Below are 25829 nucleotides of genomic sequence, written 5' to 3' on the forward strand. Positions count from 1 at the left end.
TTTCCAAGCAGTAGCCCTGCCCAGGTGTTGAACAGCACAGTACTGTACAGCCCCATCTGTCTGCATGTAGTGTATTTATAACTAAAAGCTATTACAATTATTACAATGATTTCTGTTTCAATATATACATCAGTATAAAATACTACCCAAAACACTTTCGCATTTCAAACAATTTTAACCACTTCATCAAACAATGCATTTGCAGAATTAAAAAAAAAAAAAATCCAAATTAATGTTGATTGCCAACAGTACAGCATCTCTGTGGTATGTCTCCTAATAAATGAGAGAACGGAAATGTATTAAAATCAACTAAAATAAGTATCACAAAACAGAATTAATGTTAGAGCAGTTCAAGGATTCCCAGTTTGTCAGTATCTACCCTAAGCAGTGCTACCCAAATACAGTATAAGCCATTTAGTGTTTCTACAATGAGAAGAAAACATTCAAATATTAAAGCTGTGACAAACACACAAAAGCAAGGAAAGAAAAATTTGTTCTGTACTCATCACTGTTGTAGCAAGGTACAGCATGTCAGGAGTTTGCACTCAGTGCATCGTATGTGCTATTATACCTGGATACAACTGTGGAAGACAACTGAAATAGAATCAACTCTGAAATTTCCTTGCTGTTGTGCTTTTATGTCAGACCATTCAAGTTACAAAAACTTAGTGTCTTTTTTTCCTGAAGGGAAGAAGAGAGAAGAATTAATAACGAAATTGTAAAAATGCTACTAAAATCCTTATCTTGGACACAATATACTGCTTTAGGAGCTATTGTGTCATTGCACAATATAAGTGGCCTATTAATTGCTGAATTATTGGTGTAACAGAATGTATTTGCCATTGTGGACGTGTTTTGAAAATTGGTATTTTAAAACCTGGCCATAACAAGCCACAAACAATTTTGTCTATTCCAAACACTAATATCCTTATGTAAAGTAGTACATGTACATTTATAGTGGCAAATTTCAAATCTCTGCCTCTGCTGCTTCAGTTTTTAAAATGAGACTCGGTTCAGAGTTTTCATTCTTTACATTATCCTAAAACATAACTATTTCTGAAGCATTAAAAAATCCAAATGATAAGAATAATATGGGGTGCTTTTTTGTTTTGTTTTGCTAATTCATTCCTAACTTGAAAAATAATCAATGTCTTTAAAAAAACACAAAACAAAAAACCCCGAAAATCTCTCCCCAGGAGAAGTCCCTGCTAGCTGAGATTTTTTTCAAAACCAAGTTTCACGCTTACAGTATCTTTATAGACATGTTATACACCCTTGAAAATAAAGGCTCATGTTGAGAATGGTGACAGGCCCTTAATTATAGAGGTGTTAACTGGTGACACTATTTTTCATCAGAAAAAAAAACAAAAGCCCCACAAAACTTCATAGCTTATACTGAAAGTTTGATTCATGCTCATTTTGTTCATTTAAAAATACTCTTTGGAAACTGTGTCAACTCCTGCAGACAACTTAGTGATACATCTTTTCCTGTTAAAATAAAGATAATTCATATTCACCTCTACCCCATGCTAAGCTCTACTACTAATATACACTTCATTACCTGCTCATGTCACCATCTAACACATATCTTTACATTCTTCTACGTATAGTGTCCAGGGCTTATTTTTCACCAAACAGAATTTGATAACTATTACACTTAGGAGTTTTTCTTGAGGAAATTTTTTTTTTTTTTGGTGTTCTAGCCTTTTCATTGCAACTTAGAGTGATATTAATAGTTCAGATTTTTTCCATGCTTACTTAAGAGAAACTTTTCATAAAGTTTTTTCCCATTAAGGATTTTAAAATCTAAACTTGCTTAGATATCAAAACTGAAAACCAGAAGAGAGATTAGGTGCATCTGTCATTTTAAAATGGTTTCTGCTACTTTAAAATGCATTTTAAAATTGTACATACAACACTTAGGATTCTAACTTTTATATTGCTGCAGTCAGATTCTAATTCAAAATCTTGCAAATAAACATGAAAAATAAGCCACTGGTCATGAATTCTAATGATTACATTCAAAGCTAGCCTTTAAAAAAAATAAAAAAGTTACAGGCAAAACATACTGGTTTATGTACTCACTAGCTTATCAGGCTACAATAGGCATGTTTTAAGTATAAAAAAGCAGACAATTCAGATTTAAATAAGACTATGTGAAATCAGAAAAAAACCCTTAGATTTCACTATTTTAAAAAAAAGAACACCTATAATTACTTCCCATCCTACAGCTACAGTTAAACCAACTAACAAAAATAATCAAACTATTTTTGACAAACGAAAGTTAGGCTAGAATATGTGGCAACAATCAAAGTTCATATATGTTTCTATGTAAAATGACTCATGATTTACTATAACAAAAAATATGAACAAGAAGAGCACTTTGTGACTAATGAAAGAGCTACTAGTAGAAACACTTAATGCCAAACAGTCTTCAGCCCTCCTTTAAGTCATATCTCCAAATCAGTATTGACTTCTTTTGACCAGATACATCATTTTTGGCTTGTCACCCCAGTATGTCATGTTTTACCACTTGCCACAGGCAGCAGGAGACAACTAGCTGAGCAAACTACAAGCAGTGACATGCAGAAATTAACTCTCAAATCTGAGTACTTGGATAAAATGATATGCAAGCGCACACTAGGACAAAAGGAATGGCAGGCATAATCCAAATAGGCTCATCATCCCTCCCTACCCCCCTTGAACAGTAGTTGCAACAGCAATAGAAAAAGATCAAGAAGATGTCTGTTCTTCAGAGTCAACTGTGGAAAAAAGTCAGCAATATATAACAGCAGCGATGGACAAGGAAGAGCAAAACGAAAGAATCTTGTTGAATATTTGTTCATTTACTTTTTCTGAACACAAGCCAAAGTGTGCCACACTGGCTTGTTCTGAACTTCGGATACAGATGTCCTATTCTCCTTAGATCCTTCACAGATTTAGAATTCAGTCTCCCTGAGGCCCCTATAACCAAGTAAGAAAACTCTCTTTATCTAGCTTGGTGGCTGCCAAGACAGATTCCATGTCATTAAGGATGTCAGAGCTCAAAGCCTCTTGCAGACTTGGCATCAGTTCTTCTCCTTCTATATTCATCCCATCTCCTTCCAGTGTCCCAAGGTCCACATTTGTCCCTGGAATGGCTTCAAGGTAGTCTGGGAAACGGTTCTGATGGGACGGTATGTTACTTTGGCTGATACTGTCACCTAGTTATAACACAAAGCAAGATGGATATTAAATATACTGGAAGTACCAAACCCACAATTTATCAGGACAACTGGTTAAAGGTTAATCCTGTATCTCTTGCATCATACAAGCAACATGATTCATAGAAATCCATCACAAAAACCAAAGATGACTTGACTGCACGCAGTTGTACAAAGAACATGCCTTTGTTTCAACCTTTTCACCTACTGACCCGAATCTCTACAGATCTTTGTCATTTAGCATACTTTAATTTTTATGCTTAAAGGAAAAAGACAATACTGAGTCAAATATTGTTTTGGAGCAGTATTAGCAACACTGGATGAGGTACTATTCTTAGCTCTGAACAAAAAATATTACTTAAAAAAGCAAATGGACACTCAAATCCCATATAACAACAGGAGTGATACTATTTATGAGCAATCCCACATCCTCCTGATAGAGCTGATTACAAGTATGTTTTTCACAAATCTAACTATAATATTTCTATTATAGAAATAGAAGAAGGTAGAACAACAATGCGAAAAGTATCACAGCTTCTCAGAATTGCTGATTTTCATTGCAAAGGGGCTGAGCATTTGATGGACACAAGTATATTTGGAAATCATGCATTAAGGATATACACAAAAACAAACCTGTATCCATCTCATCAACACTGTTCAGGAAGTCATCGGGGGTTCTGGGTACGCTATAACTGCTCATGCTAAGTCCACTATCTGTGCTTTCATCTCTGGAGTGATATGTTCCACTGTAACGGAAGAAAGGGAGCAAAAAAATGAGGGTAGAGTACTGAAGAAATTAAAATAAATGCTTGTTTTTGAACCAATTCAAGGGCTTTGAAAACATTCTGTCACAAGAAATGCTCTATTCTAATCAAAAACTGACGCCTTTGTGAGACACCTGGGTTTTATTTTATGCAGACCTTTTCGATTAAAACCATATTATTTAGATTCAGTTTAACTTGATGAGAGCATACATAAGCAGCTTTAAAAAACTGACTACCTGTGTTCTACAGAGTTTTAAACTTCTCACACCCACCCACAGCTAAAAACCATTAGAAGCATATCACAGATAGTCCCTAATGATAATAATAATAATAATAATAATGGCATACCCTTTCACACTTCTGTAAGGATAAAAAAAATATTTCTAACTACTGATGTCCCCTCGTTTAATCAACAACTGAAGTCTATTTTTAGGTCACTACTGTTATAAATAGGAGCTATAGTTGGAAATCCTTCAGCGATCCTTCAATTGCTTCCCACTGTTGCATTACTACTAGTTCAGTCATACATGTCATGGCAAGAGAGCGCCCTAATATAAATCAAATACTGGTACAGAAGCCATCCTGTAAACAAACCCTGTTCAGAACGATCTTGTTGACAGAACAGTTAACAAAAGTGATGGCACAGGGCCTTACGTGCATTTGCTTTCTTACTGCCAGCGGAGCGAGCAAGACCAAGAAAGCTTCAGTGGGAAATCTGGGATGGGATGGGACGCAAGTAGGCCAGTGTATTGAGTTTACACAGCAAGGTTTTCGTAGCAGGGGGGCTGCAGCGGTGGCCTCTATGAGAAGACAACAGGAGCTGACCCCATGTCAGAGACAGCTGGTTCCAGCTGGCTCCAAAATGGTCCTGCTGCTGCCCAAAGCTGAACCCATCAGTGACAGTGGTGGTACCTCTGTGATCATGTATTTAAGAAAGGGTAAAAAAACCCACTGTGCAGCAGCTGTGAGAGAGGAGTGAGAAAACGTGAGAGAAACAGCCTTGCAGACACCAAGGTCAGTGAGGAAGGAGGGGGAGGAGGTGCTCCAGGCACCGGAGCAGAGATTCCCCTGCAGCCCATGGAGAAAATAATGGTGACACAGCTTCTCTCCCTGCAGCCCATGGAGGACCATGGTGGAGCAGATACCCACCCTGCAGCCTGTGGAGGACCCCGCGCTGCAGCAGGTGGATGTGCCCTGCAGGAAGCTGCAGCCTGTGGACAGTCCATGCAGGAACAGGTTCCTGAGAGGAACTGTGACCCGTGGAGAAGAGCCCACGCAGCAGCAGGTTTTCTGGCAGGAACTTGCCTGCATAAGCAGCTGTAGAAATATACCATTACCTCCCTCCCCCTGCATCTCCTAATATCCAAGTTTCACAAAATATTTTCAAAATCTCTATTTCTTCAGGTTGTGGTAGCATTCACTGAGAATCCTTACTGATTTTCCAGCTTGAATACTAAATGAAGATCAACTTGACTTACTATTCAAATTAGCATTTGAAGACATACTGATCCTTCTCATAATGTGCTCATGAAATATATAGCATATGCCTTTTTGTCAACTATGAAGAATGAAAAAGATGATGGTTGAACAGATAGCTATTCGACATGGGATTCAAGTAGAATGCCATCAGCCATGAATATATACATACTAGATTTCACAAAGAGATCTTTGCCATACAAGAAAGAAACCTAACATTTCTTTACAGCTAAATCATAAATATTTTTTTTTAAGATTGATTTAAAAATAGTATCACCACACATTTGATAAATAGCTTAATTATTAGGATTGTTAAAACTTCTGTGAAAAAAAAGCTGGTTTACTTTGTGGGACAAAATACTAAAAACAGAACTGAGACTATGCTGAACTAAATCACTCTGGTTGAGAAGGCTTTTTGGCTGCCGCTCTCACACTTGGAATGTGCAGTCCTTCTCTTCAAATCACTCCTTAATACATATTTCCTCTTTCTTCAACAAGGCTTTCTTCATTTAGTAGTCACACCACCCAAAATTACTGCATGCAACTAAACTGCTTTACCCAAAATAGAGTGGATGTTTCTTCAATACTTGTTAAAATACGTGTATACAAAGAAGAAATCCCAATTTAGGAGTTAAACAGAGAATTACAGTCACTACCAATATAAATCTAATAGACAAAAATATATAAACAGAGTGGCAAACCAAAAGGTGAAATCATCTAATAAAGTCTGCATTGCTGGATGTCCCATTTAAAAAATAAAGTATACCACAATGACAGTCAGTACTGAAGACAGCAAGCAGAAGATTTGCTATGTAAATGAAAACACTACTGTACATTTTCTCAAATTGCCCCAATGTAGCAATTATTTTCTGAGATTTTTGGATGTTCTGATTATGTAGGCAGTGGAAAATATTCAACTACCTAACCTTTGGATATCCAACTTTGGTACCTAAAGTTAGGAGCTTTATATATACCCTACAAAGATAGAAAGAAGCGTTTCTGTAAGTCTGAACTTTAACATAAGGGACATCAAGGAGATCTTTAGGGCAAAACTATTGGACTCCTGTATCTAATTCAGAGACAGCAACGCATATACAAAAATGTCCTTTTTAAAAATCCCTTTCCCTTACTCATATGCCAGAATTAAGTGCGGTGATGTACATAAAATTACCTAGAAGGGGACAGTGCTCTGACCAAAATGCAAATTAACATATTCTGCACTTAAGTCAAGTACAGATTTTCAGTATTTTGCGTGGGATAAGAGCTACAAAAAAAGCCCAGTTAAACACATTTGCAACTAGGCAAGTAGTATCTTTTTGCACTTTACAGTAAATAGTCCTTTCTAATTATCAACCTGCCAAAAAATTACAAACAACATGAATTTGCCCTTTCTAGCTTTTTTCCTGTTTCTAATTAAAGATCCATCATTTTACATTGCATGTGTGTAGACACAAAATGGATAAACTGCACTAGTGCATTGCCATGGCCATTTGAAACCTAAAGATGCATTTCTTTCAGGTCAGAAAACAGGTTTTGAAGATGTGAGAATTCTACATCATTTAAGAACAAATTTAAAAATATACCTGGGCTCAATGTATGATGGCAACAGCCTTCCAGAAATTCAAGCTAGTATGTTACTATAACAGATCACGGCCATCATCTACCTACAGAGGCTTCTCATAGGAAAGCAGGTCAGTTTTAAGATTTCTTGTCCTTTTTGTGTCTTGCGACAGGGCGAGCACTGTTAAGGTTCACACCAGATTCCAGAATGAATTCCATGGAGGACAATCCCTCCCTCTAACAAAAAATGAAGTTTTCTAATCAGATTTGTCTGTGTAGGAGATAAGTCTTCCTGAAGGGCTTACCCAAAACTTGGAAATACCGCTTACTTCCTTAGGGAGTTTAACAACAAAACACCACTACTTTCGTCTCCACGTGCAAGGCCTTTTTTTTTTTTTTTTTTTTTTAAATTGCTTTTCTCCAATATATACAAAGCACTGTGTACCTTGAGACAGGAATTTTTCTCCCACTCTCACAGTAGCACACACACCACTAGCACAGACAATACTTCATGCAGTAGGAGAAAAAGCTTAAGAGCAACAGACGTTATTTACATAACCTAAACTATATGAATGACAACAGATTTCACTGGCAAGATGGAGGGTATGTTCTTGCACCATCTACACTGAACATGACTAATTTTGAGAATTAGAGTAAGGAGTATATGAAATGACAGAGAAGTCTCCTGGAAAAGGCAGAAAATTAAACAAACTTAAGCTAAACTGATAGAATATCAATAACTGGAAAAGTTACATACAATGACAGTACATCTTTAGGGATCAAGAACCTAAGTGTGAGATATCAGCAACATTAAGTTATTCAAAAGAGTACGGGAAGGGATTTATAATTGCAGCAAAGGTTTACAAAGATTTTAAGAGTTTTCAGTATCTAAAATTACAGCAGGTATTTAAGCTTGCCCTACTCCAAAATCATGCCGGTTTTAACGTGATGTGGACTTCTCACCTTACGAACAGGTTTGAAACTGTATTGGTGGCAAAAAGCACGGAAGTTAAGACTTACATTGAAAGAATCAAGATGAATTTTATGGGGTTTTCCATGAGTATAATAATAGACTATTAAAGAGAAGGATGAGCATGTTGTTATACTTCACGAGCATTTACAGTAAGCATTCTAAAGTTAGGCTAGCATTTCAAGGTAATGCAGAAAAGTAGTGATGAACTCTGACAGAACACGTAATTTTTCTTTTATGGTAGGGGATACTGAGTTGGTATCAGTTTAGAATGCTGACAAAATATAGTCCAGAAGAACTACAAAATTAACTACTCCAACTTAAGATCAACTATTTGATACTGCTGAAATGTTAATAGATTTTTACTCCATTAAAAGTTTATGTGGCTTGGAGATTTGACTGTTTTACCGTTTTCATCTTTTCTTTCCAGCATACTAAGCAAAAAATACAGACAAGACTTATCTCAAGCTGCAGCAGTTTCTCCAAAGTTGTAACAGTTAGTATGAAGCATTTGCAAGCTGTAATTAGAACAGTATTTCCAACAAAACAAGCGTTCCAAATCAGAGAGATTAAGGAAAAAGTTATATAAAAAAAATAGTCTATACTGTAAAATTCTAAATCTTGAATTAAAAGACCCACTTCAAAATGATACAGCATTTAAAATGAAACATGCCGCTATTTGCAGACCTAACATTAACAGAGTAAAAATACTGTTAAATTAAATACCTGGAGAGGAGGGGTGAATGGAGAAACCTTAAAATGAACCTCAAGGTGTAATCCTAAATGTGCCTCACAGTTCATTTGATCTCATAGCAAGCTATTCACAAATTCTTCTGAGTCAGTAATTTGAAATGACTGTTAGTCAACAGGTTATGCAGAGGCAAACATGTTATGACTTTGAATAAAAAAACCTTCCTACAAGTCTGAACAGACTACTTCCTCCCACAGGAGACAGTTTTTAATACTCAACTTTTACTAGACTTGCCACTTAAGGAAAGATTCATTTACAGCTGTGGCTTTTGGAACAGACAGATGTTCAAAATAAACTATTAAATGTACCAAACAGAATTTTAAATCATTTTTTTCCCCTCTAGTAGCTACTCCTACAAACCTGTTAAGAAAGGGATCAGAACTATTTGTAGTCATTGTTCTCAGTTCCTGAGACATTCCAGGAGATGACACGGGGTTTTGAGATCCACCGTCTTGTTCCATTGTTGGAAGCTGGCTACGGAGAGCCAATTCCTAGAACAGGTGGAGGGGAAGAAAGAAAGATCATGTTAGGCATTTGAATGCATTTTTCAGATACATAAACACATGACATTACAGGTAATTGATGCTTTTACTGTTTTCAGTTACAAGATCTAAATGAAATTACGTTTCTGAAGACAAAGCAAGAATTTTTACTGGCTTCAATGATAATTGAAGTTCCACCAGTCAAGCCCAGTATTACACAGACTTCACTGTAAATTTATTTATGGATATAAATATCTGTATGTTTACATAAATCTTTTTTAGTTCACTTCAATATCCTTTTGCTAAGTCTATTATTAAGATCAAAAAAATAATTGTTAACACCACCTGACTCCTAAGATACATCTGTCTAGCTCTGCTGACTAGCACTTCTTCCCTATTTCTTTTAAGTTCTGATTTAGTCCCTGCTTTCCTTTTTACCTTGCTTGTTTCATTCAGCAAAGTTTAAAGTCTTTCCCTGCAAGTTCCCATTCACCCCTCCCATTTGAGGCATGCATTTTGAAATTTCTGATTGACCAAATCAGTGATTCGCCCCATACATAAATCTTAAAGCTCTTCAAATCCCTAGCAATTTCTTAGTTAAAACTGCACTTCTGAAGTTATGAACCTAGATTACATATACAGTCGTACGCATCTAACTGTGCACCAACTTGAATCAATCCATCCACAAAACTTGTCATTACTATTTAATGAAAATAAGTTTTAACATAAAATACACAAAATTAAAGGTGGGTGGAGATAAGCAGCATTTTATGTAATTTCCAGTGCCTTTTTAAACAGGTAATCCATGAGATACACATGTGAAAAATACAATAATTTTCTTCAAACACCTCTCCTAAAACATCATCAATGGCTCACCAAGTCTGTGCTTTGTTAATGTAGAGACTGGTCGAGAAATCTATCGACTATCTTGTTACCATTAGTAGTACTATGTGATTTCCAGGCTGTGCCTGGGAAGCTAATCTCAGGCAAAACCAATCTTGTCAGTCCTGACAATACTCAGTATTTCTCACTTGTAAAATGAGAGGTCTTCATCCTTTCTCAATTATGAGCCTAAGGACTATTGGTTTACTATATAAAAATAATCTTTCTCCAATTCTTCTTCAAAGTGATTTCTTTTAAAAAAAAGTCTAAGGTTATTTTAATTTTGCAGCAGATTGTGCCAAATACCGAATGCTTCCCTACCACCCGGTTGTTTTCCTTTTCTAATCTGCATATGCTTCACTCCCATTCCTGTGGGTTGTTATTCTACATATTCCTTTAAAACCAAGTTTCATGTCTTGTACTAGGAAGGTCTTCTCACTCCAGTTGATTAAACCTTTGCAGAAAGCGTACAAACATAACATTGGTTTTTGTGTTCGTCACACCCAATTGCCTACTCCAAGTAAATCCAGTCCTCTGCTCACCACCACTTACTTGGCCGCTGTTCTAATAAATAGTAATAATACTCCTTCTCCTCATTTTCAGATCACAGGATGGTAGACACCTTTTAATCAATTCTATAGGCTTATCCATATGATTTTCATTTGCTTGTGTAATAAAACCAAGTGCAAAGACTATATGAGGTCTTACTTCACAGCTAAGTTTACAAACTTCTATCAGTCACATCAGCCTTGATACAAGAAGGTTGATATACAGGTTGACTCAATCCATTTAAAAAAAAAAAAAGAAAAAAGAAAAAAAGGTTTTCTTTCCTGGAATGCTTCCCAAATGGTGATCTGAAGAAGGTAGAAGGTCTTAGAGCAGCCATACCAGAGATGGCTCAAGAACTGCTTGCTCACATTACAGTCTTTATGCCCTTCCTCTGGAGACCAGAATTCTTCCAAATGTCCCCTGAGCCTTCCTTTCCCTGAGAAACTGCCTTCATGTGATGTAGCTACTTTTAACTAAGCCTATCTTGCTATTTATCCACTGAAAAAGAAGGAGGGGGGGGGGGGGGGGGAAATCACTTGATTTTGCACCACTACTTCTAGAATCTCTTCAGCCTTGGGTTCATACCTGGAATACAGCACACCTTCCTTCCCCACTCTGATAGCAGAGCTGCCAATCAATGAGTGCTCTGCTCTTATGTAGCTACAGCTTCCTGGCTGTGGCAAGAATGCTCTTTCCTTTTCCCCTTCCCTCTTGCTTTGATCTGTGTGTTGCATTTTTATTTCCTTGGGCTGCAGTCCCCAACTAGGGTGAAAAGGAGGGGCCAAAAGTGCCAGTAGCCTGCAGAAGAAGCTTAATCACACACTGGTGCCCCAAAGAGTGATGACAAAGCAAAACCAACACGGAGTCATTTCTGTATATGAAACACTAAAGTGACATTGTATCTCATTATGCGGTAGGCCTGGTCTTTCCAATCAGCACTGCCTCATGATGCAATAGTTTAAAAAAAAAAAAAAAAGGGAGACAGAGAAGAGGAATCCATATGGGTTCCCCTTTTCAAGAGCTACTGACACCAGAAATTTTCTCTTCCGTACCTTAAGAAAAAAGTCAATATAAAGAAATAAGCAATTTGGAAAAATGGGAGTTACCTTTGTATTTTCTAAATCCTTAGAGGGTAGGTGAGATTGAAGTTTCATCAATTTATGAACTTAAAAGAGTATGGTAAAAATAAATGTAGCTCAGATACTAGCCAGCTAAAAAAGAAAAATCATGTTTCACTGAAGGCCCACTAAAAAGAAATGTATTAAACCAAGAGAGAGAACTGTATTTTGCCTATTCTTTGGCACATACAACGTAGTGAAAGAATGGTCAGCAGGAGCAGGGAAGTGATCGTGCCCCTGTACTCGGCACTGGTGAGGCCGCACCTCGAATACTGTGTTCAGTTTTGGGCCCCTCACTACAAGAAGGACGTTGAGATGTTGGAACGTGTCCAGAGAAGGGCAACGAGGCTGGTGAGGGGTCTGGAGCACAAGTCTTATGAGGAGCGGCTGAGGGAACTGGGGTTGTTTAGCCTGGAGAAAAGGAGGCTGAGGGGAGACCTCATCGCTCTCTACAGCTACCTGAAAGGAGGTTGTAGCGAGGTGGGTGTCGGTCTCTTCTCCCAAGTAACAAGCGACAGGACAAGAGGAAATGGCCTCAAGTTGCGCCAGGGGAGGTTTAGATTGGATATGAGTAAAAATGTCTTTCCTGAAAGAGTGGTTAAACCTTGGACCAGGCTGCCCAGGGAAGTGGTTGAGTCACCATCCCTGGAAGTATTTAAAAGACGTGTAGATGAGGTGCTTAGGGACATGGTTTAGTGGGCATGGTGGTGTGGGGTTGACGGTTGGACTCGATGATCTTGGAGGTCTCTTCCAACCTTAATGATTCTATGATTCTGTAAGTCTTTTTAATATTAGTACTACTTTTATCCTTGTTTCAACAACAGTGCTAAAAGTGCAAAACTACAACTATTTTTAACTATTTATAAGTAGCATTTATGTTACTTATTCAGGAGGCAGAAGAACTACAGCACTTCCCCCTAGAAAGAATGCTATTCCATTACTCATTCAAGTAATAAATTTATGTCAATCTGGGAGTTTGAAAGAGAAAGGAATTACCAAAAAAGACAAGCTATTCAGAAAGAAATACAGAGCAATTTTTAATCATTTCATAAGATAAGCAAAGTTTTCTACAAGCCCTAAAGAGTGTATTAAGACTATTTTTTCCTAAAAGGTGCACGTAATGGAAGCTAAAGTTGTGTTGCTTGAAGAATGACCCTTTTATTTCTTCTTCCTTATAAAACTGATTTTCAATAAAAAAAAGTTATGTTTCCTATACTTAAAAAATTATGGGAGTGTACAAGCCTCTCCCAGCTCCAAAGAGAACAGTATGAACTCTAGGCTTTTAGTTCACGCTTTAAAATATATCCTTTATTAGAAGTATTTAAAGTCTGGAGGCAAAAATAAAACCATGACAAAATCCTGGCTTAAATTTATATAACTTGATCGCATCCTATTTTTGTATGTATGTCAAACTTTTTTTTAAGTACCTCTGGGAAAATAAAAGCTTAGCATTCCTATTGTTAACACAAAAGCTGAATTTTGGTTATTGCATAAAAGACCAAAATGATCTGTCATCTCCTTAAGCAAAGTAATTTTAAAAATAAGGTCAGCATTGTGTAATTTATCTGGCTGACCTTATCTTTTTTTTTTTTTTAATAATTGCGTACAGATTAAGTTTTACATGAAGTTCCAGGTCATTCACACCATGTCCAAATTAACTTTACAAAATTACTCTTTCCAGAGCATTTTTATTTTATCTTCGTCGTGCTTTTGAGGAAAGGTAAAAGACTCCCTTGTGCAATGCACGTATCATATTCTTACTGTATTAAACATATGATATGCTACTCAACTTGAATTGATATATCCTTATAATTGGGGAGTTTTTTTGGTAAATTTACTTTAAAAGGGCTAATTGTAACATTTCTCCCCCCCAACACTGCTCAACTATCAAATGATCCACAGGCTTCACTGGGATGGGAGAGAAGTGTTAGGGGAAAGAGAAGACCACGACACTTCTGGGCAGACTTTCAGCACCAGTTATTTCTTAGACTAAGTATTTATGTTCTTGTTTGAGGGCCACAAAGTTACAGCAAAGGTACAAAAGAAACAGGGAAAACACACGGCCAGATGAAGACAAATGAATTCAGCAATGAGGTGTTATGCAATTAGTGAAGAGTAAGGGGGAAACATAAATCATTCAGTGTTGCAATCATGAAAACCAGCAAAATTAATTTTAGAGGTTATACTGATAGAGTGATAGTTAATTGTATTGTATTCACTTGGCAAAGAACTCAATGCTACATACTGTCTTCTGCATAAACATTCTGTGAACAACAGCTTTTAAGCAACTCCTTTGCAAGCGCAGCTAGTGCAGCATAAATTGGAACAGACGTTTGTAAATAAAGTCTGGCTTCACATCTGGTTTTGCAGTCCTTCACTGTGCCACTGCTTCATACTCCTCTTGCTATCTGTCTGCGCATGGCTCCAGCACTGCACCTGCCCAGCCGGAGTGTCTCAGTGCACCAGTAAGGCAGGTACATGTCAGCAGGAGTCAGCTATCATGAAGGCCATGCAGAGCTGGATGGCCTCCCTCTACCAATTTTTGTTTGCTTCTAGCAAAAGCTGTTATTCACAGCCATCTTGTACTCAGGTCAACATGACTCCTATCTTCTGCTGACCAATTGCTTTAGCAGTACTTCTGTGATTAAGTTTTGCAACTGCAAGCAGCACCAGTTACTCCAGGAAATCCACTGCAGTGAGCTACAACTCCTATACAGACACAAAACGTGTCCTGAAGCAATTAGGGGCATAAAAAACCAAAGGCAACGAGTGCAGATCTGACTTTTAGACAGGGTATTGTATCCATAAAGATCTACATTCACAAGCAAGCAATAAAATTATTTTGTTTATCTGTAAAGCTTAGGTGCTGCAAGTGGAATCAGAGCTTTTGAATTTGAGTTACTCGTGTAACACAACTATCTTTCCTACTGTGTAACTTCTAGCTATTGATGCTCAGCATTTCCGACTTAAACCAACAGAGAGTGTGAAACAAATTCTACAGCTCTTTCCACACAAACTAATAAACAAAGTTTCACCTAGATCTATGGTTTTCGATAAGGAATGAAGCTATGCTATTTCAGAAGCCGAAGAACATTTAAAGCACTTAGTTCCCAAGATGGCTGAACAACAGCAACGTAAATTTTGCAGTAAAACTAGCTGAATTCCACATTTTGTATATTTTGATGGCAGCCAACATACCCTTCCCCCCCCCCAAATCCAGCCACACAGGACTCCCTCTTAATAATGCTTGCCTATTTATGTCCAATCATGCTTGCATTTTCTAGGCAGTCTTTAAAATAGTACTTTAGTGTACTGCTCATCAGAAATACAAAAGACTTAAATAATAATTAGGTCAGGTAACTTCTCCATAATTTCCACAAGACGTTCAACTCCAAGCTGAAATTCCTGACGCTTTGACAAAACCTTCTGTTTTATTTAATAGTGTTTAGAAGAAGCAGAGTTTGTTAGTTAGGGCAGAGGAAGATGTGTGCCATGATCTCTTAATCATTGTGGGTCACAACCCAGCGACAGTTCCACAGTGACTTTTACTGATAGTTACAGATGGCCTTTGACTGCATATTCTTACCCCTCCCTTCAGCTGGAACTAGCATTTGTATGGCCATACCCTAAGACAAGTCAGAAAACCGACCTAGCTGGAAAATAATTTTTCTGATAGATCAGGTGCCTGATCTGTCTTGCAGTACCCACACCAATGTTTCAGCTACTAGATTATGAAAAAAACATGTTAGACACATCCTGTTCTGCTGCCTTATTATTAAGGCAATCTCTGGCAGACAGCTGAGTTTAATGTCTTCAACTACTGCAGTTCAGTTTGCCAGAGCATGTCCACCAGACCTCTCAGTCAGAAGTCATTTTATTAAGAAGCAAGCATTTTGCTTAAAAAAAATACCACACAGCTCCCCAGCTTAGGATGGCTCTAGACAGCTAGTTAAGTCTTCTCCTGAATTAATTTCTAAAGCCATGGCACTGCGTAGGTGTGCTGCCTTACCTGTAAGCCTCATGGTACGCTATAACAAAGCTCTGTGTAACTGATGCAGAGTAAATGTACTTGACAGATTATCTGAGCTAACCTTTAGCTACCTAAAATACAAGTGCTTTCCTAGAAACGGATGCCTATATAAATAGAGGCAATATGCTAAGATTTGTTATTATATGCTGAATTTACTGCCACAGACTAAAGAAGTCAGTTAATTAATTACAAAGAATTTTGGAAGGTAGTCCAGTAAGTAACAGCGGTTTGTTACCTAATGAAGTAAAATATTCCTGTTAACAGTAACATATCAACAGTTGAATGAAAACTGAGATAAACGCATATGAAATTGATTTCTGCCTACTTGGAATATTCAAGTTACTTACGATATTGTACAGGATGCTCAGCTCCCTTATCTGCGTGACAGTTCTCCAGTAACATTTTGTTATTGACTTTGGAGAGTAAAAAGTCACTAACAATTTCTGTTCATTGTGCAAAAGGAAACATCTAACAGAAAACTTAAACCATGAGGGACAAAGCAAAACTTAATACTAATAAAGAGCTATCACATGAGTAAAACACAACAAAAGGAGGGATACAATATTTACTTCCAATAAAATGAGAAGTTTCAGGTATTATTTGTGACTATTGATTTAAAAAGTTCAATCAGAAGCAAAATTTTTAAATGGGAAAAAACTTTGTTGGAAGGACTCTTCACTGTGTCTTAGCTAGCCCTCCTCAAAACTTTTCACATAATGGATCTCTTCTTAGAGTAAGACATATCACAGACCATTTTCTCTATCAAACATCAAGCAATAAGGCAAATTAAAACCAAGGGACAACACAGCTATGAATTCGCAGCAAGTGACTTGTTATTTTCTTCCTGCATCTTGTAAACGTAGTTTTCAAAAATGTTTCTGTATACCAGTGGTTATATCTTCACTGGTCAAAAAAGACATGTTCAAAGACCAAATGGCTGGCTTCAGTACCTTCTCTCTGTTAAAGAAAAACCCAAAACAACAAAAAAACCCCAACCAAAACCCAACATGACCCCCCACCCCCCCAACAAGAACACCCTTGATGCAACCAAGACAAGTCATTTATCTTTTTAATCTAGGTCAGTTTCAGATAACACATGGAGGGATGGGAAGCGAGAGATTCAAGGGGCAACACTGTTTGGGATTCACTAAGAAACTTAAATAACTATTGCCCACCATTTCCACTAAGATTTGAACACAAGTATATCTTGTTGTTTAAAGACATATTACAGGGGAGGAAAAAAGAAACCCAAAACCTAAGTCCTCAGTAAAACTTCCAGCTTTACTAACATCACGGAAGTTCAAGAGTACAGAATTTAAGACTGTACTGGTTTTTAATGATGCCTTCTTTACTTTCTAGAGAATGTCACAAATTGACAGTAACACAGCTTTGTATTGGTGTACATGCAAATTGACTGAAAAAAATCTTTTATTGAAAAAATAGCAATAGTGTCCTAGGAAACTAATGCTTTCCTGGAACACTGGAAGTCTTCTTCACTAAGCTGATGAAAGGTGTTCAACATCAGCTAAAATGAACTTTTTAAAAAAAGGAATCATAGGAAACTAAAATAATATTTCAAACCCAGTAACTATTCAGTACTGTAAGTGCTTTATTTTATGCAATAAGAGCAAATATGAAAAAATATGAAACAAAACCAAGTGATTCAAGCAAACAGTGACAGACTGGCCATATATCTTTGCATATTCTTCACTGAGCAGGGGAGTTTCCAGAATGTCACTCAAAAGTTGCTAAGAAGTAAGTCCAGTGCAACAGTACAGTGAATATGAGAGATACTTCATAAAATAAAAAGGACAAAAGAACGGAGACAATGAACAGAGAGCACATTTAAGGTATGCAGAACTACCAAGAAAGCAGCACAGAGATAACAGAAAGGTAAGCTGGAAAGCACAACTGAGCAGAGTAGCAAGGAAGCAGGGCTGTATCTGGTTCTCAGACAGGGATCTCCATTCAGTGCTAGAAACAAGCAGCAGATACGGAATGAGCAAGCATATACAGAGGAACCTATCATGTAAACGGCTGTGTAGTATGCTGATCTTACCAGCAAACACCCTAATATTAGTGGCAGACAAATAAGGAATCTTCCAGTCTTAGCACAAGAAAGTAGTCTGCACAGCACAACATCCAAGAATAATGCCATCAGTACCTCAACGTTATTTGTGTCTATCCCTTTCCATTGGAAGGCAAGAAATCTGTTACCTAACATCTAGCCAATGTTACGATTTATACAAAAGTTGACTGACATCTACTTTAGGTGAGACAATGTTGACAACCGGATGCTAACTGCAGGAAAATGGAAGGAGAGCTACTGGGGATGGAGAGAAAGTCAAGTTGCTCAATCTCTTAACTAAGACAGGTAGGCATCTTTAAAGTGTACGCAGATAATTGATGATGATGACCGTAAGTAACTGGACAGATGCTTGGTGTTTTCAAATTCCCTGGATGTATCAATAGCTCTGTTTATACACAGTAAATATGGAAATTATAATTTTTGCTTCAAATACCTTTGACTTGGATGTTTTTAGAGTTATAAAAAAATACATCCTCATTCAAACAAGAAGAGTCTTTTACAGTACTTGCTACAAAAGATGAAGCTGAGCAATTGTTTAATCTTTCTAGGAGGTACTTAAGTGCAAGGCCTCCATACATAACGCTTTGTGTTAGTATCACTGCAGGATACTACAGTATCATGGCAGAGAGATAAAAACTGGCAAGGACACAACGTTCGCCCAGCACCAAAAAACCTGACCAAAGATATCAATACAGCCATGGCACTGTATCCAGGTTATGTGGACAAAAATGTCAAGAAGGAAGAGGAGGTTGGGCTGGATGCCAGATGTTGGAATAGATGACCTCCACCAGTCCCTTCCAATCTATTTAATTCTGTGACTAAGAAAAGCTCAGAGACCCAGTTAAAAGTAAAGGAACATTTCTCATCTTTTTTAATCCATATAAAAGAGATACTTCATTACAGGCAAGCTTCAAGAATGCTGGTGTAATAATTCTTTACAAAAGGAAGACCTTTACCATCCCTCTCTAAAATAGACTTAGTCTTCCCAGAATTAAGAGCACTGAACATTTGAAGATTTTATTTTCAGTATTTCTTAAAAGAACACCTAAAATTTAGCAAGAGAAGCTATTATTCTTCCCCCAAGCACAGCTTTATCATCATGAAAGCAGAAATTCCTCTAGATTTCATTAATTTTATTCACAAAGGAAAGAAAGGATCTGTCAAAAAGAAAAAGTTGACCAAAGAAATGTTCATTCTTTCTACACATTTTTCACAGATTCCTTAGGTTGACTATGACCTGATAGGATGTACAGATTGGGACTTCAGTAGCAGCATCACTGGAGAAGACAGACAACATTTGCCCCTATAGTACAAGGCCTCAAGAAGTATTTAGAGAACAATTTCCAGAAGCAGTTCTCTAAGTACCTTCTTCCACATGTGGTTGCTCGCTACATTTTGAAGTGACACATGAAAACACAGAAAATACATTTAAATGATACAACATGAATAATCTAGTATTATAGAACTTTTTGCCTACTTTTCTATCCACCAGATCACTCAAACACAGCTTGACTCATTAGCAAGTGCAGACTAATAAAACTGATCCCAGGCAGGTGAGTATACAAGTAAGCCTGGTATGAAGCCAGTTTAAATGTAACTGGAATCCTGATTTTTGCATAAATCCTTTCATCAGTTCCCATCCCAAACAAAGCAGAGTGACCACTACATATACATTTAATGAATTATCAATAAGGTCCCTTTGAGTTTTTGCAGCTCTTTAGTGTTTTAAGCCAGAATTTCACAAAGTTCCAAAATCTGATCTTATTAAGTATGAAACTGATCCCAAAGTTCTCCATTTGCTGCATATTTCTGAGTTGGCAACAGGAAGGAGTTACTGTGGAAGAGCGAACAATTGTATGACAGGACTTCAGGCATACAAGAAAACATAGAATACACTTTTGGCATTCAGTAAGAAAAACATCCCTTCTGAATGACCTAATTGTGGCAGAAGATAAGGTGTTTCCACAACTGGTGTGAAGGAGTGTGCTTCTCTGTTTAATCCCTTGTATACCAGCAATTTTTAAGGAAATTTTTTCTCTTCCTTCATAATAGGATCTAATATTGATCGATAAGATCATTACGTGGTTAATGCTCTGTAAATGAATCAAATTACTACACCTCAATTAAAATACCTCAGTTTTAGAGCTGCGCTGATATTGCCAAACAAGAAAGTATTTTTTTCCAGGGTGTCAGTACTGTTTCTAAGGTCTGAGGTTTCTATTTTGAAGATGATCTTCCCAAGAGAACTGGTAACGTACAAATTTTGTGGTACTCTTCAGAATGCAATAGTACACCACTGCTCATGGCTTCCAAACACAGGATACTTTACTTTATTCTGTTTTTCTTGCCTAGTACGTATAGTGTTTTTCTTAGAAAAACGAAGTACAATACAAGCCAATATAAATATTGTCCTAAGAACCGGCAGATTAAGAACATTGTTAGCAATAGCAAGCAAGAAGCTCTCTGAATATATCTGTAAATCCACCCTTTCAGAGATTCATTCCATATTCAAGTTCTTAAGAGCCTAAAAGAAGTCCACATTAAACTGTTTGCTAAGCTTCACATTTTGACCAATTTTCTTTTGGTCTGAGCTTGGGAGGCTTTTCAGAATTGTTTCCTATACAGAAAATGTATCTGTGCAGGAGCCTGTTAAATGTCAAAATGGAATAATTACATATTATATCCCCATAGCAATTATTTTGTTAGTCTAATCTATTAAATAATTCTGTTACACTGTACATGCTTGAAAATCATAAATATTTCAAGTGACTTTTTATTAACTGATTACAGATATCCTTCTTTAAGATCATACCTGTTTAAACAAACTGATAAGGAACATTCATATGAACAGTACTTAAAAGTCACAAACTACTACCTTAGATACAATAGGAGGTTTGCTTTAAACACACATCTTGATGACATCAGGACTGGAACGGCAGTATCCTCAAGAATGCTAAACAAGAAGGTTGTTTTCAATGTAGAAAAATGTGCAATGAATTCCTCATTTGCTTTTAAATATTGATATAAAGTTGTTGTAATGCAGCCTTAAAAACAATGTTAGGGTCGTGACCAGAGAAGTGGTTCAAAAATGTGTATGGCAGAGCTTGGGGTTTTTTTTAAATTATTTTTTGTTTTTCTTTTTTAGAATGTCTTTATGTAGCAAAAAGTTCCTCTGCTAGCCTAATTTAATGCTTTCATTTTTCTAATTATGCTGAAACATCAGTTAAGAGCCTACCTGATGTTTTGGAGAATTTGCTGTGCTGGGATTGATATTCCGCAATGCCTAAGAGTAAAAATAAGATGGATAAAAATTACTTTAGCTGCATGGTTTGCCTATGCAGGCTGTCTTATAAACACCATCTTGTAGTATCAAGCCCCCAAGACAGGCCAGATGAGACAGGATAAAGAAGTTAAGAAACTATGAAAAATCACGACACAGTGAAACAAAACTCACAGATTTACCAAGGATGCGTATTTGACAGATAAGCTTAATGACCAGGGAGAACAACATGGAGGAAACTGGCTGTCACCTGGTCCAAAGTTAGTCAGGTTCTCAATGACAACTAAGGCAAGAAGACAATTAGAAGGCCTACCTAGAAGCATGCTAGCACAGGGTAAAATGTTTGTTGGTGGATTAATAGCAAAGCAGGAACAGCAGAAGCCCAGATGCTTAAGCAGAGAGAAAGTCCTGATGCCACCTTTGCAATGTATTCTTACCTAGAGTACTATAAAAAGTAATGGCTGTAAAGATGACCCATCTTACACCAAGAGATGCTGAAGATTCCTACAAAACAGGCCTTGACTACAAAGGGGATAAGGGGAGTCAGATTCCAGGACAGAATACTGCAGGTGATGAAGAAAGAGAAAAGCTGTCTTTGAGGACATTAAGATATTATCCTCTCCTGATACAAGGCCCGTCACCCAAAGTGAAAAGGGAACAGGGTAAGATTTTAGATGGCTTTCCTCAAAGAAACAATTAGTGCTTTCTCTGGTAGTGTCAAAAAACCAAAGAATATCCTAAATATCTAGCACAGATGGTAGTAACTCTTAAAACATTCAGATGGAAAAATGGAAGCAGAAGGCTTAAAGTCAAAAGGAAGTCAAGCCCGAATTAAAAATCCACAGATTCCAATGTCCAGTCCTACACTTTAACATTTGCTACAGCTATATTCATAGAGCAGAAAAATACTGAAAGGAATAGCTTGCAGCCTCATTATGAAGTTTGAAATTCTTCAGCATAAGAAAACCATAGGTTCAAAATGCAGCACGAGTGATTCAGTTGCTCCATGCTCCACTCCACTGTTTAACAGATAAGATTTTAGCAACAAGGTGTCTCCTCAGTGAATATTATGTAAACTTTAAAAGTACTTTGAGATCCTACAGACTGCAACAGGTCCTAAAAGTGAAAGACTTTCCTCCACTTAAAAGGGAGAACTGAAACAGCTGTGGGAACCAACTTCTTGTCTTTTTGCATGACTCAGAACTCAATGAATATGAAATATATTCTCAAGAGGAATATCCAATCATATCAACAGTGCATGATGTCATCCTAATAGTAAAGAAGCCTGTTCTCTGAGAGTTTTGTTAGAGAGACGAACGAGGGAGGAAAGCAAAATCCTTCAGTCTGATAAGTCAGATGCTTTCACTACTAAGCTGATATCAGTAACAGAATGAATTCAGACCTTTTTAGATCTCAAAGCTTTTTGTACAGTCACCGGTCTTTAAGACTCACTGAAACAACAACTTAGCCAAAACAAAACATAACATACGAAAGAAATAGTGGAAGTAGGTGTCTAACCTGTGGCCTCACCTGCCGAAGCAGTTCTTGATGCTTCAGTCTCAGCCTTTCCTTCTCCATCTGTAGCTGCTGAAGTCTCATCTGTTGTTGCTGATTGGAGCTACTCCCACCCATCACACCACCTTGAGGACTCTGAGGAGCCAGAGGGGGTGGCTGTTTCACTGGAGCACTTTGGCTGATTCGCTGATTCATGGCTAAGGAACCAAAACAATAAACGTTTAAAAATGAAATTCAGACAAATACATGCAAGGAAAGTATTATCCTTCGAAGGCATGTATTAAAAACTTTATAAAATTACAAGCCACAACAGTACAAAACATGCAGCTACACTGAGGTTCAGAGTGAGAAATGTATGTTCACGTGTGTTATTCCTGTGAAATCAATGCAACAGTCTCATGTTTAAGAGTACATACTTGTTCTAAAAGAAAGTTAAATGTGTAAGTTGGTGAAAAATTCGTAAGTGGTAGTAAAATATTTCAAGTTTAGTTAGAAGGATCTCTCTCTCTTCTTCCTAATAAACTATTCTCAATTTAGACCCAAATAATACAAAATCATTTTTCTTATTCATGTGAAATCTTAGAATCATTAAACTCAAGAACACACAGAACAACAAAACAGATGATCTCACTTATATCAAACTACATTTGGTTAAAGGTTACCGTTCTTCCCAATGTGGTCATGCAACAATCATTCACATCCTTGTCACATCAAGTTTTGAGTGTTACAGACTACATTTAGGGCATCCTAACATGCAAAATTAGAGCTGGTACAGAAATGGCAGATGAATTACACAGCCAAAAATACTGCCTTCAACATAGGAAACATTTTGCTAGTGCTTTGTTTTCTTTTACCCCACAGAAGTATGTGATGCATCTTTTCTGGGGTGTGGAGAAGAAAAAGCGTCATCTTATATGCGTAATGCACAATGAGAACCCATCTTCCCTTCCCTGATAAAAGCAAGACCTAAGACAATTTTCTTTTATAAAATAATGCATGACTGGGATGCATCTACTTGACAGGCCCGATTTTTCCCGTACATGAGACCAGTACGGTTAAACTCAACAGAAGCACTGGAGCTCCCATAGTGAAAGAGAGGGCTGGGAAAGGCCGAATGTATTACAAGGGCACTATTTTCAGGGGCTTTCAGTTTTGGAATTAGCTCTCCATCTTGTTGTCTGGAACAGCTTGAATCTGTTAATATTTACAATATGCTGCAGAATGTATTTGCCGAAGCAGTGATGGAAGAGTGGTAGGGATTTTTTTTTCCCTGGGAATGAGGATTATGGTTTATGGGAACTAAGAAAAAAAAGGGAGTGAGCTTCTTTTAGGATGACAGGCTGATTTGGTGCAAAGAAAACCATCTGTTGTATTAGTTTGAATTAATGTTTTCATCATATATAAGAGCATTGCTGGAACACTAACACTTCTAACTACCATAAGGAGAATTATCTCATAAAGAATCTGTATCACCTTTCCTCTGAAAAGCCCTTCAGTCTCCACTATCTTTTGAGTGTTCAACTTAAGGTACAGTAGTGCTTTTTCTTCTGTTCCAAGAAAGCCTAAATATATTTATCTCATAATAACAGTAAAAATGGTTGTTGCTTCACAGCCTTGCTCCCTTTTCCCCTTGCCACAGCTCATCTTTCCATTGAGAGGTAACGTATGAAGAAGAAATGCCATATGCTCACTGGAGTGAGAACAGAAAAGAAAAAAAAGTCAAACCCAGTTACAGACTCAACTCTCTAGTCTACCCTTCAACTATTCCATAGGTCTAGCACAGAGTCAATAGTCTAATGGACAGGTGGGTCACATTTTCATGAGTCAAGTCAAAATAAAATGAAGTGTCAAACAGCTTGAAGTAATTCGAAATAATCTTTTATGTAGTTACTTGTGAGAGAGCTTCATACATATGATCACAAATAAGATAAAACTTCCTGTAAAGGTAAGTGAACAGGTGAAGTAGGAATAGAAACTGAATGCCAATACCAAGTAGAAACAACAGAGTGAATACAAAGGACTGGAGGTTCAACCCCCACCTGCCAGTCCCATCCTGACCCAGCAGGGAAAAAAAAATAAATAGTGGAAGATGACATTGCTGTGGATTAAAGCTTAACATGAAGCAGTTGATCTTACGAGACATCCAACACCACTTCACCATCAAAACTGAACTTCAGGAAGAATGTGACCAGGATAAGCCAATCAACCAGCTTTGCGATGAGTGCTGTGGTCCCTAGGCCAGCAACAGGAAGAGACAGGACAGCTTGTTCCTCTGCTGAACAGACACAGAAGATGAATGTTCATATGCCCCAAGACACCAGAAACTGTTAAGCAAAAGTTTTAACAGCACCAACAGCTGTCCTGCAAAGATGTGAGCAGTGAACTGTAATTACAAGCTCCAGGACCTCCACTGGGCTACCTCTGCCGGAAGACTGACAGCAGTTAGACTACCTACATTTACCAAATTAGGGCAAATTTGAAGCTAGAGAGAGCAATGCAAAAGAAAGGCAGCACACCTAGCAGCTCTAGACAAGCTGGACATGACACTGCTGGAGTGGGGAATATATCTGCTCTTTCTCCCTTTTCACCCAGAATCCTATTAAGTCTGGAACCAGAACTATGCCTTTTGCTTTTGTATCTTACCCTCTTTCACCCTGGAAGCAGACAATGAAGGGGTTAGTAGGGGACAACAGAAAACAACAGCCTTCTGCTGTTAGCTAATTCTGCAACTCAGGCAGAAGTCTGTACTACCCTTCAGAACTTCCAGGATTTAAACCCTGTTATTAAACAAGATGCAAGGTCAATTACAGTGGAAAGTAAAGAGGGACAAAGGTTAGAAAACTACAATCACCTGAAAGAAGCAGATCTAAACTAAAAGCAAACTACCTAGCTTGTAAAAATTAAGTACCCAAAGCTGAAGAACATCAATTTTCTTTAGGTTAAAAAGGCCACCTTTATGGTCTAGTCTTCAATTATATAATCATGGTTTTGGAGTCCCTGCCTCATGCAGTTCATAGCCAAGTCATGTTACAGATAACCTCATAAAAATTTAACAGTTTCTAACCTTACTTAAACACTTAAGTACAATATCACTAACATCTCTTCAACGTGTTATGAATTTATTTTTCCTGCGTGCACCATACAAGTATTGGTCTCTTTT

The 25829-nt window shown here is 37.4% G+C and overlaps 1 protein-coding gene across 1 annotated transcript in view; it reads right to left on the minus strand.

The window, feature by feature from the left end:
• Nucleotides 1-1674: 1674 nt before the first annotated feature.
• The window catches only part of YAP1 (Yes-associated protein 1), a gene marked incomplete at its 5' end in the record, with an annotated part of 92407 nt that continues 68252 nt past the window's right edge, over nt 1675-25829 (minus strand). The window contains 5 exons of the mRNA XM_009326349.1: nt 1675-3203; nt 3837-3949; nt 9085-9215; nt 21110-21157; nt 22685-22866. Of these exons, the coding sequence (XP_009324624.1) occupies nt 2965-3203; nt 3837-3949; nt 9085-9215; nt 21110-21157; nt 22685-22866 (713 nt within the window). The remainder of the gene's footprint in view (nt 3204-3836; nt 3950-9084; nt 9216-21109; nt 21158-22684; nt 22867-25829) is intronic.

Source organism: Pygoscelis adeliae, unplaced genomic scaffold, assembly GCF_000699105.1.
Source record: "Pygoscelis adeliae isolate BGI_AS28 unplaced genomic scaffold, ASM69910v1 Scaffold686, whole genome shotgun sequence".
NCBI classification, from domain to species: Eukaryota; Metazoa; Chordata; class Aves; order Sphenisciformes; family Spheniscidae; genus Pygoscelis; species Pygoscelis adeliae.